This window comes from Felis catus, chromosome A1, assembly GCF_018350175.1.
Source record: "Felis catus isolate Fca126 chromosome A1, F.catus_Fca126_mat1.0, whole genome shotgun sequence".
Lineage (NCBI taxonomy): Eukaryota > Metazoa > Chordata > Mammalia > Carnivora > Felidae > Felis > Felis catus.
This window is the reverse complement of record NC_058368.1, coordinates 100,446,767-100,465,215: the sequence shown is the minus strand read 5'-3', so window position 1 is coordinate 100,465,215 and position 18,449 is coordinate 100,446,767. Positions and strand designations below refer to the sequence as shown.

Sequence of the window (18,449 nt, the reverse complement as noted above, 5' to 3'; positions counted from 1 at the left end):
TCACTGAGTAAAATTAAATAAAACAGAAAGCAACTTGTAATACGTAAAACTTTACCACATGGTAAATAAATTAACGATGCAAAAATTCAGATTTGCTTAAAAGATATGTGAGGGGCAGGCCAGCAACCACTTGTTTTTCAAATGTAACATGTTCTTCGGTGAATTCACAAACAGATTTCTTTAACTAGCAAGTTCCCCTAGTAAATTTCAAAAGTAATTCCATTTCTAAAAATTATGATCATTCAGCTTTTAGAAGACATAACTAGCAAAACACATACGTAGAAGCACAGGCTGTATTATATTTCCCTGAACTTCACTTCTGGCTTCTTCATAAATATGACTGAATTCTACATTTATTTGCCAAAGATCTTAAAAGTAATTTTAGTTTAATAGCTAACCTTCTAGCGATGTGTTATATTTTACAGAGGCACTCACTTGCAGTGCTATAAAAGACCATGTTTCCCTGACTCACAATTTCTAGGTTTTAACTCTTTCCCCGTCGGCATTAATTTGTATAGATTTTGACAGACAGCATACTGTGCTCCACCAAGAGCTAGACTCAAACTCGGCACTGACCCTCTAAACAACTTTGGGTCCTGAAGACATTTAAACTTCAGATGTGATCCATTAGAAGCCTGCTTTATTATCTGAAATACTCCTGAGAGCTATCATTCCTTAAAATACACATTTTCCTCATTTGTTTCGCTCATTATATTCACATTAGGAAAAAAATGAAACCGTCTCAGATAAATCCAGGTGTGGTTAAGAATCTGAATTGCAGTCACCAGCAGTAACAAAAGTTCTGAGAACTGCAATAGATCATTTTACTTCCTCTTTATTAGCTGACTCGAAGCTTACCCTCATTGCACAATAAATTGGAATGTAGTCTCCAAATCTCAAAGCAGTTAGTAACTGAAATGATTACTATCTTAAATGTCATATGCTCATTTGCCATTTACTAGATATACTGTGCTCCCCCCTCCCCACCCTACACTCATGTGTCCGACTTAGCTCACTAGGAATCTTAAAACAACAATCAGGGGCAGTGGGGTGGTTCAGTCAGTTAAGTGTCTGACTCTTGATTTTGGCTCGGGTCATGGGTCATGATCTCGTGGTGTGTGGGTTCGAGCCCCATGTCCGGCTTTGCGCTGACAGCGTGCAGCCTGCTTGGGATTCTGTCTCCTTCTCTCTCTGCCCCCATCCCCCACTTGCTCTTTGTATCTTTCTCAAAAATAAATGAAAATAAGACCTAAAAAAAAAAAAACCCAAAACCCCCAACAACCCGACTTTTAGCGGTGGAGGGCGCAGCCCCAACCGATCACCTTGATGGCCAAGCCTGCTGGAGTCAATCTCTCCGCATTCCGCTCACTGAGGCAGTCCTCTCCCATCAGAGACGTGAGGTGCTGCAGACATTCCGCATGTCCCTGCGATGCGGCCACGTGTAAGAGATTGTTGCCAGTCTCGTCGTGAATTTTGTCTAGGTTGTCAGCAGCTAGGTGGGGCTGTACAAAGAGTTAAGGTTAGAACACTTAAGTCAATAATCAGAACGAGATGCTGTGGGGGTTCTGCTGTGGGCACTGGTAAGAAGAGATGATCTTCCAGAAGCTCTGGTGCCAATCCTGGGGATGTAGTAAGTCAAAATTCCTTACCATCAACTCTGATGATTGCCCATTACAGAGTTTGCTCTGCTACCCTTGAGAACATGAATTCTCAAGAGACTTATCTTCATGGGAGACACGGAGACTGGGATAGGTCAACAAGACTGCGGAGACTCCGAGCTGGCTTTCTAAACAACTGCAATGATATTTATGGTAATTGGCAAATTCCCTCTCTGTCTACTCCACTCGACTGCTAAGTGCTGACAGCCAGACTATGTTTTATTCTCTGTTGTAGGTTTGTTGAATGAAGGAACTACTTCTCTCAAGCATCTCGTCTGCCTTGAACTACAGAGAATTGGCTTTCATTGCAAACTCATGATGGCTGCCATGACTAGCGCCACCACGGGGTTCTTCTAGACACTTTCACCCCAGACAGACTCCTGGACGCTACCTGGACTTTGATTTTCTCACCTGTAGTGAGGCTTAGTTCCCTGTGTTAGTTCTATGGTTGACAGAGACTGTTGGGTGAACTGAGAGGTATTATCACTCGGGAAACATGAAAACATGGGATGGACAAAAGGAAGAAATGAACCAGAAAGAAAGAGAAAGAGCCAGGAGAAATGGAAAACCTATTTTCAGCAGGAAAACATTTTTTTATTACTTTATTTGGTAAAACCATTCAATCCTATTATCCTATAACAGTGAGATTTGGGCTAATGGACCAAGCACATTGTACTTATCTCTGTATGGCTTTACCCTAAGTGGAATCGCACTGCCAAGATATGATGATTTTCTTGAGTGAGACTTTAATTAACATCATGGTATCAGCCCAGGCTTGCTACTGTTTGATCCAAGTCTGGAAGCCAGAAAAAAACAATGCAGGCAGATGGGGTGTGATTTCGGCTGAGCTCTCTCTGAGCCGAGGCAGAACAGGCTTTTCTTACACATCATGTTAACTCTGTGACTAGAGTCTTTGGAAAAGCTTCTTTGCACTCCCTAGACATGCAGAGCTGGACTGAGTAAAAGCCCCATGTAGGTCAGAGGGCAACCAAGCTCTAGGGTAAGCTCTATCTGCAAACGTTCTTAAACGTCCTGGTCCAACTTTTCTGAATAATGATCAGGATAAAACAGAAGACCCTCTGTTCATGGATCTGGAAGGTCCGCCATCAACAAGGAACACACACATCCCCATGAGTAAGTGAGTGGGAACATTAGGGACCATTTGAAAAGGGAAAAGAAAGACATAAAGAGCCATGTTAAAGCAAGTGCTGGACTTGTGTTTTTGTTTTATTTTTTTAATTATTTTTTTTCACATTTATTTATTTTTGATAGAGAGAGACAGAGCACAAGTGGAGGAGGAGCCGAGAGAGAAAGAGAAGCAGAATCGGAAGCAGGCTCCAGGCTCCGAGCTCTCAGCACAGAGCCCGACGTGGGGCTCGAACTCACTAACCATGAGATCATGACCTGAGCCAAAGCCAGACGCTTAACCGATTGAGCCACCCAGGTGCCCCTAGACTTGTGTTGTTTTAGATTATGTGTCCCATTTCAGTCAAAGTCCTGCAAAGTTAAAGGGGAATAACACTCCCTCTATAGCTGTTTATTTTCCCTGGTACTAATCTGAAGTTGGATTTTAAACTTCAAAAGGCACATCATCAAACTAAAGCTACGAGTAAAGATTAAGGCAGGATGGGAACAAACACTCATCATTCTGTTACTCATGAAGGAGTTGGTAAAACTGGAGTCTCTAGATTACCGAATTAGATCATACTCACCAGGAGAGATATCTGTCCTTCTTTAACGATGTTCAAGATGCTTTTCCCTTTTTTCAGATACTCACTCCTTTCTTCTGGGCCTTGGGAGCTGGTCCAGCTCACACCCCCGATCTGCTCTTCCACTTTGGGTTCTGTTGCGGAGGACTGTGGGTGGAAGTCCCTGAGCTGGCAGTCTGGCATTGCCTTCTCGCGCTTTCGACTATGAGGATCACTAAAGGTCTTGTTTAGGAAGTCCTTGCTCTGGTTTTCAGGCTCGTATGCGGAGCCACACTTAACCAAAGGCGGTGAGCTCTCAGACTCTTCAGCAGAGAGCTTTTGCTGGTCGCGGATGATGGATGACGCTTTTCTCAAGTGAGGGCTTTTCACGGGAGAAAGAACACAGAATGGTGTCAGGGTGGACGGTGAGCTCTCGGCACTTCCGGGAGAACAGGCTTTGCCAGAAAGGCCATTGATGGTTGTGCACAAACCCAAAATTCTCTTATCTGAAGTCACCTTGGTAAAAGGGGCAAGCTGTTGACTGGATTTAATGTAAGGCACATCCAGAATCTCATCCATGTCAAGGTCATAATGCTCCAGTTCACCCAGCAAGGTGCTGGGCTCGGTGCTCTTACTTTGGGGGCCACTGTCTCCATCTCCAGGGCTGAGCTCCTCAGGTGGGGGGCCTGGCTCTGAATCACTCCCTTTCTGGCACTCCACCTTCTGGTTCTTTTGGTCATCACTTTCATTGTTGTCCAGAGTCTCTGGCTGGTGTTTCAGTGGGGAAACTCGCTTCACGGGACGGAACTTACTATACACATCAGCGATGCCTGTGGGCTTCTGCGTGTTTGTGATGAGAGCCGACACACTGCAATTCCAGCTCGAACTAGAAACTGTTTTGAAATATATAAAAGAGGAGAGCATTACATTGAAACACTGAAGGTATCTTGGCCATGCGGCCAGACATGGACCACTCAGGTTATGTTCAAAGAAAGCCCCTGTCTAAGGGGACACCTGTAGGGAGAAGGCAAATCAAACACAAGATATCCCAAAACAAACGGTTCATACTTACCACTAGAAAACAGTGAGTGATAAAAGTGATGGCATATTGGCTCAAAATGAACTCAAGTAGGAAGCATGGTAAAAGGAGACAGCCAAAACAACAAACAAACCCCGACAGATTTTTAGGTTCAGTCCCTGGATGGCTATACCTCTTTGGAAGTATTATGAGACTTGTCACCACCTGGAGAAGCAGAATTGGAGATAGGATCCTCTATGTTAAATAAACTTCCAAACTAGTTTAGGGAGACAAGGGATGAACGTACACACACGCGTATATGTGCGTGCACACACACATGCACATCCTTAAAGCTTAAGAAGTCTCATATAAAGAAAGGGTAAGTTATTTAATATTGGGCAAACTCAGACTGTGACCTACTGGGTGATTTTCTCCCACAGATGAGTATCCCAACGAACCGTCGCTCGGGGAATTTCACCATGCTTTCTGGCATATGCACACAGCAACATAATGTATTTGTACTTTATAACGGAACACGCGGGAAGATTCAAAGCTTCCCTCCATTGTTGGCAAAGCTGGGAAGAACCAGGAGGAGAGGAAGTTACAAAGGGAAAGTGAGATGTGCAGGTTAGTGGTTGTTGTTTTTTCCTTCTCATTTCTCTGCGAAGCTCAGATAAAAAGTGCATGGTTTGTCTTTGAGGGAGGGTCTGGTGGAGATGGAGCATCCAGTGAAAAAGCAATGTGTCTGGACGTTGAAGATAAGAACACCATCTCTCCCAGTCAGCCTCATGAAAGGCAACCCCGTGCCTTCTCGTGGTGCAGGGTGACAGGACACCAGTCTCCTCCATTGTGATGATCCTGCCTCCTCTCTGGGACACTCCCCTGACTAGACCGATGACCCAGCTCTTGGAAACTTGTAGGTCACTGATTTATGGACCCCTCCTCCTCCTCTTCCATTACATTTACACCATCCCCCTTGGAAGGGGGGAGGTTTCAGGACATGCCTTCCAACTAGGAGCTCTCTCTCTCCTCTTCTGGAACAATTGGTGGGAAGTATTTAATCCCAAAGCATGGGCTTGTGTCTGTTCTTTGCTACTGGGCACAACCAAAGAATTAAAGAGGTGGGGTGTATTCAGGTCTGTAACTTCTATGACAGTCCCCAGCTCCCACTAAATCTTGGGTGAAAGTGGCATAGAAGTCATTAAAAGCTCCCCAAATTTAGATCGCTGGTCATTCTTGTTCTTACTGGGATATATCTAAAAGGATTCAGAGAAGTTCTGGAAGTAAGTTAAGGAGGTGAGAGAAAGTGTTCTGAGCCTGAATGCGATGTAATTTTTGGTGGATGGTTCTTTCCTCCAAAAGAGACCATAATTTCGCACAGGTTTTCAGAAGGTCCGCACTAAGCGGAATTATGGCTCTGAGACCTTTAATGTCTAAGAAGAGAACATTATGAGCTGTGGCGACAAGCCTGGATTCTGTCCAGTAAGGGACAGGTATTAACGAGGAATGGTCCAGGAGGGAAGGGAGGTATCTAGATGCTGTTAAGCTGCAGCACCTCTTCTTTTTCGCTGGCTCTGCTTCTAAGCTGTACCCAGTACTTGGCACAGAGAATACAATTAACAAACGCGAGTATTTGAATTTGAATCTCACTTTGCGCAACGCATTAAATCTCCTTCGAAGTGCCCAAAGCGCATCCTTCTCAGGGATTTACAGCTTAATATCACAGGGGACGAAAGCCCCGTTAATAAACTCAGAGGAGTGATAATCACCAATAAGAGTTGGATCTTCTAAAGTTATTTATGAAAAGTAAATATGCAAAGGCAAAGCCTAATTCCAGTCGGTCCATTATATATTTAAAAGGTTTCCTATCCTTTATAGGTCCATTTTTCCCTAAAAATGTGAAGCAATGAAAAATTGTCTGCCAGAAACTTCCGCCAGGCTTTTCTCTCTTCCTTTCAAGAACACATGGTTACTTCTTTAAAATAGCAGAGAGATAGCAGACACAGAATTTACAATGTGTAAATATGCCTTTAATTTTATCCACTATTTTTTCTAAAAAGCTTAAAATACGGTGGCGTGTGTGCGCATGCGCACGTGTGTGTGTGTCTCCCTTAACATTTCAGGAATACATACTAATTGTTAGGCATGGTATTTGCTAATATTTTGCCAATTACCTTGATTCCTTTGAAACTTCTTGAAAATGTGCATCTCAGGATGTGATAAAAACCTTTAAAGTCACATAACTTAGTGGACCAATACAACGAGTGCATTGTGCCAATACATTTATGTATTGTATAAGGTCGTGGGTTCAAAGGGCTACTCTTTTATGTTGGCTTTATTTACATGTGAAATTTTTTCCAAGTGATACAGGGAAATGGATACCATATGTTTCCCAGCTGTTTTGTACTGACAGGAGCCATTAAGAATGCTCTATGGAAATGAATTCTGTCTGAGTCTTATAAAAACACTTCTTTCCACAGAAGGGTCTAGAAACTGAAGAAGAGGCATCAACATTAGGCTTGTTGTCCTTCCTCTTATTTAAACGTATGACTCTTTTTTAGGCTGAGAGGGTGAACTCTATGCTTTCTAGTCTGTGTCTTGATGACCAGGAAAAAAAAAAAAAATCCCAGTTACATAAAACTGATTGTTTAAGAGACTCTCATGAGACGGCTCTAATTTATTACTATATATACTCATCTGAGGAAGAAGGGAAATTTTATTCTATACATAAAACAAAAGTTTATATTGTTTCTCCTAAGCTGGGAAAATGAGCATTTTAAGCACAACATAAGAAAAAGGAATACTTATGATTGAAAAGATTTTAATTTACAGTTCTGTAAGTCTACTCCAAATTTCATTTATACTATTGTTCTACCCCAACACCATAATCAATTTCTTTTTTTTTTTAATTTTTTAAATGTTTTATTTATTTTTGAGGCAGAGAGAGACAGAGCATGAGCAGGGGAGGGGCAGAGAGAGAGAGAGAGAGCGAGACACAGAATCCAAAGCAGGCTCCAGGCTCTGAGCTGTCAGCACAGAGCCTGACGCAGGCTTGAACTCACAAACCGTGAGATCATGACCTGAGCCAAAGTTGGATGCTTAACCAACTGAGCCACCCAGGCGCCCCCATAATCAGTTTCTTAAAACACATGGAAATAAAGTTCAGACTAACTATAGTTACTAGAAAGATTTTGAGGCTAAATAGGTTTTCTGGAAATCATGAATAAAGCCTTCGTACGTTAAGCTTTAAATCCCTGAAAATTTTTTCTCTTATCTTATTAGATCTTTACAAGCTCTATGAGAACAGGGTCTGTGTCTAATTTCTCTATCTCTGGCTCAAAGTTATCAGCAAACTGCTTTACAGAACTAGGTTCTTAATGACTTCTTGGTTGGATGGATTCATTTTGAACATCTTACGAAAGTAAACATGTCTAATACACCTTAAACCTGTCTACCTGATTATGTCACCAATTTTCTAAAATGGTTGGTAGGTAAGTGCAAATGTTTTTGACGCTGATTTATAGACCAGTATAGATCTCTTCCAATCTAACTGGCAGTGGGGATGTCCCTGAGCTCCAGCAAGGTGGCCTCCAATTGCCTGCCATCCACACGTTGCCATTTCTGCCACAAGCATTTAATGTGAGCCTAGGATAGGTGCATACTTGTCACAGGTAGATGTTCCAAAGCTGAGGTCTTACCCCTCTCCTTCCTTACTTGCTCCCTCCCTTTCTCCTCATCGGGCACACACACTCTACCGCGTAGTCTTTGTAAACCTGGCCTGGGTCACATGACCACTCATGCAGTCTCTCAAGCCATCCGTCTGCAAAGTATCGCTGGCCTTTCACTTCCCTTGACCTGTGGGTCTCATCCTCCCAGGCACCAAATCTGGCTGTGGCCTGATCCCAAATTTCTCTCAAGTCTGGTCCCTCTTGTCCATCCTGTTACACTGACTAGTCCACGCTGGGACCCTTGCACTGCAAAGTTCTAGCTACTTCTCTGGTCTCCCTTTGCAGTCCGGAGTTTTCCCTCTTCATATAGGTGTGATTTTGTCACTTCTTAGCTCAAAATCCTCAGATGGCCCTGTATTGCCTATGACATTTCCCCCTATGTCATATGCATATCCTTGTAGTATCTAAAATGGCACACAGGAACCATGATGAATACTCCTGACTTAGAAAATAAGGAAGCTTTAGGGTGTCTGGGTGGCTCAGTCGGTTAAGTGTCCGACTTCAGCTCAGGTCGTGATCTCATGGTTTGTGGGTTCGAGCCCCACGATGGGCTCTGTGCTGACAGCTCAGAGCCTGAAGCCTGCTTCGGATCCTGTGTCTCCCTCTCTCTTTGCTCTTCTCTGCTCATGCTCTCTTTCTCTCTCAAAAATAAACATTTAAAAATTAAAAAGGAAAGTAAGGAAGCTTTATGCCATTCAACTGCCTTTTTCCCTCCTAATTAATTGAAGGAATCTCAGTTTGGTGCTACAATGAATTTAACTCCTCTCCAAAACTTATCATCTCCCTTAAAAATGAGGAGACAGCAGGTCTCAGGCTCGGAGACTTTCACAAGCAAAGACTTAACAGGAACGTTTTATTTTTGTCACGTTCATTTTAATGATGACCTTTAATTTATTGCAATTGACGTTGATTTTTCTTTTTTTTTTTTTTAATGTTTATTTATTTTGAGAGAGAGAGAGCACATGCACACATGAGTGAGTGGGGGACAGGCAGAGAAAGGAGAGAGAATCTCAAGCAGGCTCTGCACTGTCAGTTTGCTATGTGGGGCTAGATCTCATGAACTGCGAGATCATGACCTGAGCTAAAATCAAGAGTCAGACGCTTAACCGAGGTTAACCTGGTTAACGCTTAACCTGAGCCACCCAGGTGCCTGACGCTGGTTTTCTATTTACAATACTGATGTGAAGTTTCTTTTGAAAACAGGTGTGTTTCAAAGTAAGGCATTTTAGGAAACTGTAAGATAGATAATAGTATGAGTAGTATAAAGGTAGAGCAAAAATAACATAAGACAACTTTGGATATGACACATATGGTGGAATTAACACTTAAATTACTAAAGTTTGGGAAACTGAATTCCTTAGCATAGGAGGCAGCAGTTTTTATGCAGACATAACGTCAGAGATTTTGTGGGTTTGGTTCCAGACCACTACAATAAAGGGAATATTTCAATAAAGCAAGTCAAGTGAATCTTTTGGTTCCCCAGTGCATATAATAGTTACATCCACACTATACTGTAGTCTATTAATTGTGTAACTGCATTATGCCCAAAAAACAGTATATAGACCTTAACTAAAAATACTTTATTGCTGCAAAGCACCAGTTACCATCTTTTTGCTAGAGGAGGCTCTTGCTTTGATGTTGATGGCTGTTGACTGATCAGACTGGGGGAAGCTCTGGCACTCTCTTAAAGTAAGACCACAGTGAAGTTTGTCACATTGATAGATTCACTAATGGCTTCTCTGTAGCACGTGATGCCGTTTGAAACCATTTGCAGAACGGCCGAATTTCTCTCACAATTGGACACAATCCTCTCAAAGCCTACCACTGTTTGATCAACTAAGCGCAAGTCATGTTCTAGTTCCTTTGTTGTAACTGAATAATCTTCACGGCATCTTCCCCAGGAGTACATTCAATCTCAAGAAACCACTTTCTCTGCTCCTCCATCCATTCAAGTTTTATCGTGAGATTTGCAGCAATTTAGTCCCATCTTTAGGCTCCACTTCTAATGCTAATTCTCTTGCTGTTTCCACCATATCTGCGGTGACTTCGTCCACTGAAGTCTAGAAACCCTGACAGTCGTCCATGAGGGTGGAAATCAATGTCTTCAGACTCCTGTTAATGTTGATATTTTGACCGGCTCCCATGAACCACATATGTTCTTAATGGCGTCGAGGCTGGTGAATCCTTTCCAGAAGGTTTTCAATTTACGTTGCGCAGAGCCATCAAAAGAATCACTATCTATCACAGCTATTGCCTTACAAAATATATTTTTTCAATAACAAGACTTGAAAGTTGAAATGACTCCTTGATCCACCGGCCGCAGAAGGAATGTTGTATTAGCAGGCAAGAAAGCAACATTCAGGTCATTGTACTCCTCCATCAGAGCTCTTAGGTGACCAGGTGCATTGTCCACGAGCAGTCATATTTTCAAAGAAATCTTTTTTTCTGAGCAGTAGGTCTCAGCAGTGGGCTTATAATATTCAGCAACTCATTCTGTAAACAGATGTGCTGTTATTCAGGTTGTGTTGTTTCATTTGCAGAGCACAAGGTGGGTAGATGTAGCAGAATTCTTAAGAGCCCTAGGGTTTTCAGAATGGCAAATGAGCAGTGGCTTCAACTTAAAGTTACCAGCTATGTTAGCCCCTAATAAAAGAGTCACCTGTCCCTTCAAGCCAGGCACTGACTTCTTTTTAGCTATGAAAAGTCCTAGATGACCTCTTCTTCCCCTAGAGGGCTGTTTCATCTACACTGAAAATCTGTTGCTTAGTGTAGCCGCCTTCATGAATGATCCCAGCTAGATCTTCTGGATAACTTGTTACAGCCTCTATCTAAGCATGTGCCGTCCCCCCTTGCACTTCTATGGGACAGAAAGCTTCTTACCTTAAACTTCATGCACCAATGTCTGCCAGCTTCAAACTTTTCTTCTGCAATTTCCTCACCTCTCCTGGCCCTCACATATTGAAGAGAGTTAGAGCCTTGCTCCGGATGAGGCTTTGGCTTAAGGAGATGTTCTGAAGGGACCATTAAAACTCTCTCCATATCAGCAATAAGGCTGTGTTGCTTTCGAATCTTTCGTGTGTTCACTGGAGAAGCACTTTATATTTCCTTCAACAATTTGTACTTGCCTTCATGACTGACTGCCTTTTGGTGCAGCAAGAGGCCTAGCTTTTAGCCTATCCTGGCTTTTGATCATGCCTCTCCCAACAAACTTAATCATTTCTAGCTTTTTTATTTTTTATTTACATCCAAGTTAGTTAGCATCTAGTGCAATAATGACTTCAGGAATAGATCCCAGTGATTCATTCCCTGAGTATAACACCAGTGCTCATCCCAACAAGTGTCTTCCTTAAAGCCCATCACCCATTTTCCCTGCCCCCTACCCCCACCCCACCAGTCCTCAGTTTGTTCTCTGTATTTAAGTGTCTCTTATCATTTTGTCCCCCTCCCTGTTTTCATATTATTTTTGCTTCCCTCCCCTTTTGTTCATCTGTTTTGTACCTTAAATTCCACAGATGAGTGAAGTCATAATCATTTCTAGCTTTGATTTGAAGTGGAGACATGCAACTCTTCCTTTCATGTGAACACTTTGAGGTCCTTGTAGTATTCTTAATTGGCCAAATTCTGAAACTGGAATGTCTCAGGGAATAGGGAGGCCCAAGGACAGGGAGAGAGATGGGAAAATGGCTGGTCGGTGCACCAGTCAGAACACTCACCACATTTATCAGTTAGCTTTACCATCTGCTACGGCCATGGAGTGTGGCGCTCCAAAAACAAACGCAAGAGTAACATCAAAGATCACTGATGATAGATAACATAACGAACATAATAAGAATGAAAAAAACTGAAAAACTGTGAGAATTACCAAAATGTGACATGGATATGAATCGAACAAACGCTGTTGGAAAAATGGCCCAGAGAGACGTGCTCGACACAGCACCACCACAGACCTTCAACTTGAAAAACACAACAAAATATTTGACAAGCTCAATAAAAAGGAAGCACAATAAAAGGAGGTATGCCTATATTTATTTTATTTTTTTAATGTTTATTTTTGAGAGAGAGAGAGAGAGACCATGAGCAGGGGAGGCACAGAGAGGGATGGGGACAGAGGATCTGAAGTGGGCTCTGTGCTGACAACAGAGAGCCTGATGTGGGGCTTGAACTCACGAACCCTGAGATCATGACTTCATGAGCTGAAGTCATCCAGCTAAGCCACCCAGGTGCCTCTGTGTTTATTTTCTAATTTATCGTCTCATCTAAACACTCATCTTCCCACATCACACAATTCCTCCTGCACTGTCATTGCTAAACTCCCTGTTTCTGGATACACCATGTTCCTCCTTCAGTGCTCCTGCCTTCGGGCAAGTTCCCCCTCTCCAGCAAAGCCCTCACTGCTTTCTCTGCCTGAGACAAGGCTCCTCTGACAAGATTCCCCTCAAGGCTTACGTCCACGGTGCACTTCCTCAGACTCTCACAGGAAACTCTTGCCCCTTGCTTCTCAACACCCTGAGATACACTTGCCCACGCCTAGAGTTGGGTATTTATGAAGCTCTTTTGCAACTACTCACCCATTCATCAGTCTCACCGTCTGTCTCGACAAGTTCCTCTAAGGCACAGATTGCTCATGAGCTTCCTTGTGTTTATAACTGGCCATCTGTCTAGCACAGCATCTCACAGATAATAGGGCTCAGGGGCCTCTCTCTTAGTGAATGAATGAATAAATGGAGGGGGGAGGGAGAAAAGGAAGAAAGGAATATGCCAGACCAAAGGTGCAAAGTATAGTATATAAATCAGAGTCTTGTAGCAATGAGTCCATCTCGCCATATTTTGGGAACACCATGATGAACATCCCAAAGGCGGTGTTAGTGATGTATTGAAGATAGACATTTAGAAGATGTGCGGCATATGGATATCTTTTTATATATTTCCTACAATAAGTTCCAAGGCCTGATTTCTTCATGTGTAAAATAAAAGGGTTAGACTATATGATTGCTAAGACCGGATCCATCTCTAAATTTCTGTGACTATATGGAATGTCTACAAATAACAGGGCTCTCTATTCTAAGTGACTCACTATGAAACACTATAATTCTTCTGGATCCGTGTCTTTCAACAGATCCTTACAAATTTATAATTATGAGGCTAAGCTGATTGCTGACACAGAACAACTCTTTGGCCCTTGGGACTGATAAATTAGTATTTTCTTAGGAAGATAATGTACAGTTTGCTATTGCAACAGTGGATTCAATTTTCAAGGCTGAACGTCAATGCTGGCTCCCCAGCTGCCCATTTATTTTTCTTCTAAATATGGAGTTATGTGTCTATCTTAGAAAATTGGCTTTGGACATCAAGAGGAGAAAGAAATGCTCAGGATGAAATAGTGTTCCCCTATTATTCACTGTTAAAAGTTAAATAAATTCTATCTTCCATGAAAAACACAATGGTCAGCTTTACTCATAAGTGCCATAAAATGTGCCTAACAGTGTGCTTTACATCTATAGCTACCGGAAGCCTGAGGACCTTCACGGACATAGCTGCTAAGTTCTCCAACATTCCACTTCCTTCTATTTTTACACTTAAGGGAGGGACATTTTGAAAGACTGGAGGTGTCAATATTAGAGTCAAGAGTTCCCTTAACCCACAGTAAACTGAAGTCTGCTGTGGGCCTGCTTATTGCCAACACCTGACACTCTGTAAGGAGGGGTGACAGGTGACTTATGCCATCTCACAACGAGAGGAAGATGGGGTCTGGAATCTTGAGGGTGGACAATCTTGCTGGGTACTCCTCCCCACACCATCCTCGGAGACTAGACTGTAACCTGATCCAGAACAAGGGTGGCATTAACTCTGGATTTGGAGAAGTGTGTAGGGCCATTTACATTGGGGGGCACACGTGTGAGGAATGCATGTTTCTGAAATGTTCCCATGGAGTTGCTTGTTCATCGCTTTCATTGATGCCATAAGCCCTTTATTGAGGGTATTGTGAGTCTGAAGGGGAAATACTGAGCATGTCCTTATTATAAAAATATCAACGAAAGATTTATTCACATTAAGACATTAAAATACTATTGGAAAAGATTCACTGATTTGCTTCTAAAGTTCCGACTTCAAGTGGCTGTTGGTATCAGGTAGCTCTTGAAAGGGTCAGTTTCATGTTTCATTATTTCCAGCTCTTCCCAGGACTGTGAAGACTTGCTCCTATAAATTTGTGCCCTATCTCTACCCATCCCTTTGTTCTGTGAAAACTCATTTAATACTCAAGCCCTTACTACACTAGGTAGGAAAGTCGCTTCACCAAAGAGGCACGTTCTATCAGGAAATCACTCAATATTTTGACAAGTTTAAAACTTTGAGCTTCAAAAGTACAGTTTATGTTTCAGAACAGGAGTTGGTGGGTCTGAAGAAAGTACATGGTTTCAGAGTTATTCTGTCATGTAAAAAGTATGCTGACCTTCACTTTGCCATTAGCAAAACCTCGTGAGTGCATTAAGTCTTGCATTCACTCCAGGTCCGTCTTCCAGGCTCCTTTCTTTCTTTCCCTCCCTTCCTGTGCTGAATTGGAGAGAGAGACATGCATTTTCAGGAGGCAGTGGAGAGGCTCACCCAGCAAAGAAGCACTGAAACCAGGGAGAGCTTACTCTGGGTGGTATCTGGAAAGTGTTAGGAAGCTCAGTGTGGTTTTGCAAAGTGCAGACACACACCAGTTTTAACTGAAGGTGGCGATGTTTTACAGTGCTGATCTATAGTCAAAGACAAAGAACACCAGGTTCCTGCGAGCTTTCTTTCCAGAGAAAGAGGAGGCAGATGGAGGAGGGGTGGTGGCTGGAAAATCCGTACGCTCGCTACCCCCTACTTCCCAGCCCCAACTGATGACTCCCCAAATGCCCGATTATTTTATTTCTAAAAATGGAGCTAGGTACTTACCTTAGAAATATAGCTTTAGATCCAAAAAGAGAAAGAGAAGGGGTTATGTCTTCAGGGCATAAGGGTATTCCCTACTGTTTTCTGGCTAAAAGTGGAATGGATTCTATCTTCCCTGAGAAGCCAAGCGGGGAGTCTGTGAAATCGGGCCCCATTTTGAAAAGGACACTGTTTAAGGTCTGGAGGGGGTAGGGGAAATGGGAGGAAGGCCCAGTGCTGGCCTGCAGCATACTCTTTCTCTCCACAGCCCGCCTGGTTGGGGGGGGGCGGGGGTCTGTTCTCAAGAGCTCCCACCTGGGCCACAGGTTTTAGTTCATGGCCCTCGGAACAGACAGGTGGAGCGAAACTAAGCAAAGCACACACTGTTGCTCTTCCCGGGGTAAATGAACGGCAGGGCTACTGCGTTCTGTCTTCTGGCGCAGTTTGCCATGCACTTCACAAGCACTATGGTCAACAATGGGGAGAAAAACAACCCTTATGTGTATTTTAAGAATTTCTCAAAATTATATATTAAAAAAAAATTTTTAGGGGTGCCTGGGTGGTTCAGGTCATGACCTCACTTCTTGTGGGACTTCGTCTCAGGTCATGATCTCACCACTACTGGGTTCGAGCCCCGCGTCGGGCTCTGTGCTCACAGCACAGAACCTCCTTGGGATTCTCTTTCTCTCTTCCTCTCTCTCTGCCCATTCTCTGCTCTATCTCGTGCTCTCAAAATAAATAAATAAATAAATAAGTAAACATTTTTTAAAAATGCAGATCCTGATTCAAGAGTCTGAGGTAAGGTCCGAGAGCCTGCCTTTCTATCAAGCTTGTAGGTCATGCCGATGGGCGCTGGTCCTGGCCCTGGGCCACACTGTGAGATGCCCCAGAAGGGTTGGACTTTTGCAGGTGACACTTGACTCCTCTGAGGACCCTTCAACTATGAGACTCTAGGATTCTGTGTCTATGACTTGAGTTTCTTTTATGACCTTTTTTTTTTTTTTTTAGGGGAAGAGTCAGCACAAAGGAGGTATGTGAATAAAGAAGGCTCATTTAAAATTAAAAATATATACATTTTAAAAATGCTTATTCATTTTTTGAGAGAGAGACAGCTTGACAGAGCACAAGCGGGGGAGGGGCAGAGAGAGACAGAGAGACCCAGAATCTGACGCAGGCTTCAGGCTCTGAGCTGGCAACACAGAGCCCGACATGGGGCTCAACCTCATGAACCATGAGATCCTGAACTGAACTGAAGTCGAACGCTTAACCCAGTGAACTGCCTAGGTGCCCCTAAAAATTTTTAATGTTTATTTATTTTTGAGAGAGAGCGCGAGCAGGGGAGGGGCAGACAGAGAGGGAGACAGAGAATCCAAAGCAGACTCTGAGCTGTCAGCACAAAGCCCACTGCGGGGCTCAAACCCACAAACCATGAGATCATGACCTGAGCTGAAGTTGGACTCTCAACCGACTGAGCCACGTAGAAACCCCCAAAGGGCTCATTTTAAATGGCAAGACGGAGCATGTTTAGTTTCGGGAGACAAAAAGGATGTTTTCGGCAAGAAGTAGGCAGCTCTCCGAGGTGCCATGAAGCCCTGAAAGTGGTATTCTCCACACCCCTCCCCAACCCCATTGCACATGCTCACACTTGTGCCTTGGATTGGGAAGACGGGACAGGGAAACCGCTCACTCTCCCTTATGACAGGATGGAACTGTGGAGGCCGCACAAGGTACAAGGCACTCTGGAGGCTTCTGTATCGCTTCTTCCTTATCTCTTAGTTTCTTCTTTCCCTTCCCGCCTAAAGGATGCTTATCTCCCTGCTTCCAAAGTTTCATCCTTCCTTCCCACAGACTTCCGTGAACTCACTTCTACCAAGATTTCTTTATCAATGTAGTGGGTGGGGGATACGTTTCTTAGAGTTCAATAAAAAATAAACCAAAATACGAGAGAGGAGACCCCTTCCCCGAAGTTTTCCTTCCATTTAACATTGTCTTTCTTTCTTTTCTTCTTTTTTAAGTTTATTTATTTTCAGAGAGAGAGTCCCACAAATGGGAGAGGGGCAGAGAGTGAGAGGAAGAGGCAGGATCCCAAGCAGGCTCTGGGCTGACACGGGGCTCGAAAGCATGAACCATGAGATCATGACCTGAGCCGAAATCAAGAGTCGGACGCTTAACTGACTGAGCCACCCAGGCGCCTCGGTCTCATTTCTTAATTCTACAATGCTAGTCAAATGTAGAAAATTAGGGAGCTGTGGTATTTGTAGCTCTGGCTAAGCAAACATAAGAAACGTTCATGGAAAGAGAGGACGGGGCAAGTGTGTGATGTATTTAAGCTCTGCTCCTTCTAGCCCCGACTCGTTATTTGCAACATGACCAGAGGTTTACTTTGAACTTTTCCATCATCCCCCTGCTCCTATCTTTCCCCGCGCTGACTTACACCCTTCCTCTCAGAAACATAAGCTAAGTGTTAACAGATTAAAGGCAGAGGTGGTCTCTCCCTCTGGATGGGGAGGCAGGTCTACTTTCATGGGTAAGTTTCGGGCTTTATTCAGAACGATGGCCGTGCCCATTCTGTAGCAGGAGGAAAAAGCAGCAGCTAAAAATTTCCCTGCATTATGATTACAACCGTACAAAAACAAGGCCTCAGGAAAAGAAAGGCTAGAAACAAATGTAGAGTGACATTTTGTTTTGGTGGCAGGATTAGTTGTAGTTTTTACCTTCCACTTTTTTTTTTTTTTTTATCTTTTTAGAGAAAGAGAGAGAAAGCAAGCACAGCTGGGGGGAGGGGCAGAGGGGGAGAGAGAATCCCAAACAGGCCTGCACTATCAGCACAGAGCCCGACCTGGGGCTTGATCCCAAGACCCTGGGATTATGCCTTGAGCTGAAATCAAGGGTTGGACGCTCAACCAACTGAGCCACTCAGGCACCCCCCTATCTTCCATTTTTCATAATGGATTATATCACCTTTATAAGTGTAGTTTTGGTAAAGAAAAATAAAAATCATTGTTTCACTTGACTAACATTCTCATCTAGATGTTTTATTGTTTGCACATTTTTACTGTGGTTAGATAACTGAGATTTTTGTCATAGTTGTTAGATTCTTTGCCATATTGAAGTGTTCGTTTTCTTAACTGAGGTCTTAGAAAATGTGTTTCTCTCTTCTGTGGAGTCCATTTTGCATTATATCATATGAGATACGGTCATCAGCAGGCCTTCCAATTTAAACTGCCCCACCAACCTTCACTTACAAGCTTTTAGCATTAAACCTTAATAAATTGAAGATAGAGGGGTTATATATTTAGCACCATCAGCTACATTACAGAAGGGTCAGGGGGATAAATTTCATGTCAACTTACTCTTTTTGCTGCTGGCTGAAATCCTTGAAAATCTTTAAAAACCACATATTTTCTTATTTTATTTATTTGTTTTTTTTAATATTTATTTATTTTTGAGAGACAGA

General features: G+C 43.0%; 1 protein-coding gene and 1 long non-coding RNA gene across 11 annotated transcripts in view; both read right to left on the bottom strand.

The window, feature by feature from the left end:
- Window positions 1-18,449, bottom strand: part of SNCAIP (synuclein alpha interacting protein) — a 159,385-nt gene that overhangs the window by 38,514 nt on the left and 102,422 nt on the right. For 9 of the 10 annotated variants that reach the window (XM_011281801.4, XM_023254634.2, XM_023254633.2 and 6 more), the window contains 2 exons: window positions 3,371-4,239; window positions 1,323-1,502 (listed from right to left, as the gene is read on the bottom strand). In XM_011281801.4, coding sequence (XP_011280103.1) covers window positions 1,323-1,502; window positions 3,371-4,239 — 1,049 coding nt within the window. The remainder of the gene's footprint in view (window positions 1-1,322; window positions 1,503-3,370; window positions 4,240-18,449) is intronic. The other variant, XM_045058171.1, reaches the window with a different exon arrangement.
- Window positions 9,654-15,577, bottom strand: LOC109500007. The gene is made up of 2 exons (XR_002157641.2): window positions 11,591-15,577; window positions 9,654-10,671 (listed from the first exon to the last, which is right to left on the bottom strand). It is a non-coding gene; the product is annotated as an uncharacterized LOC109500007 (long non-coding RNA).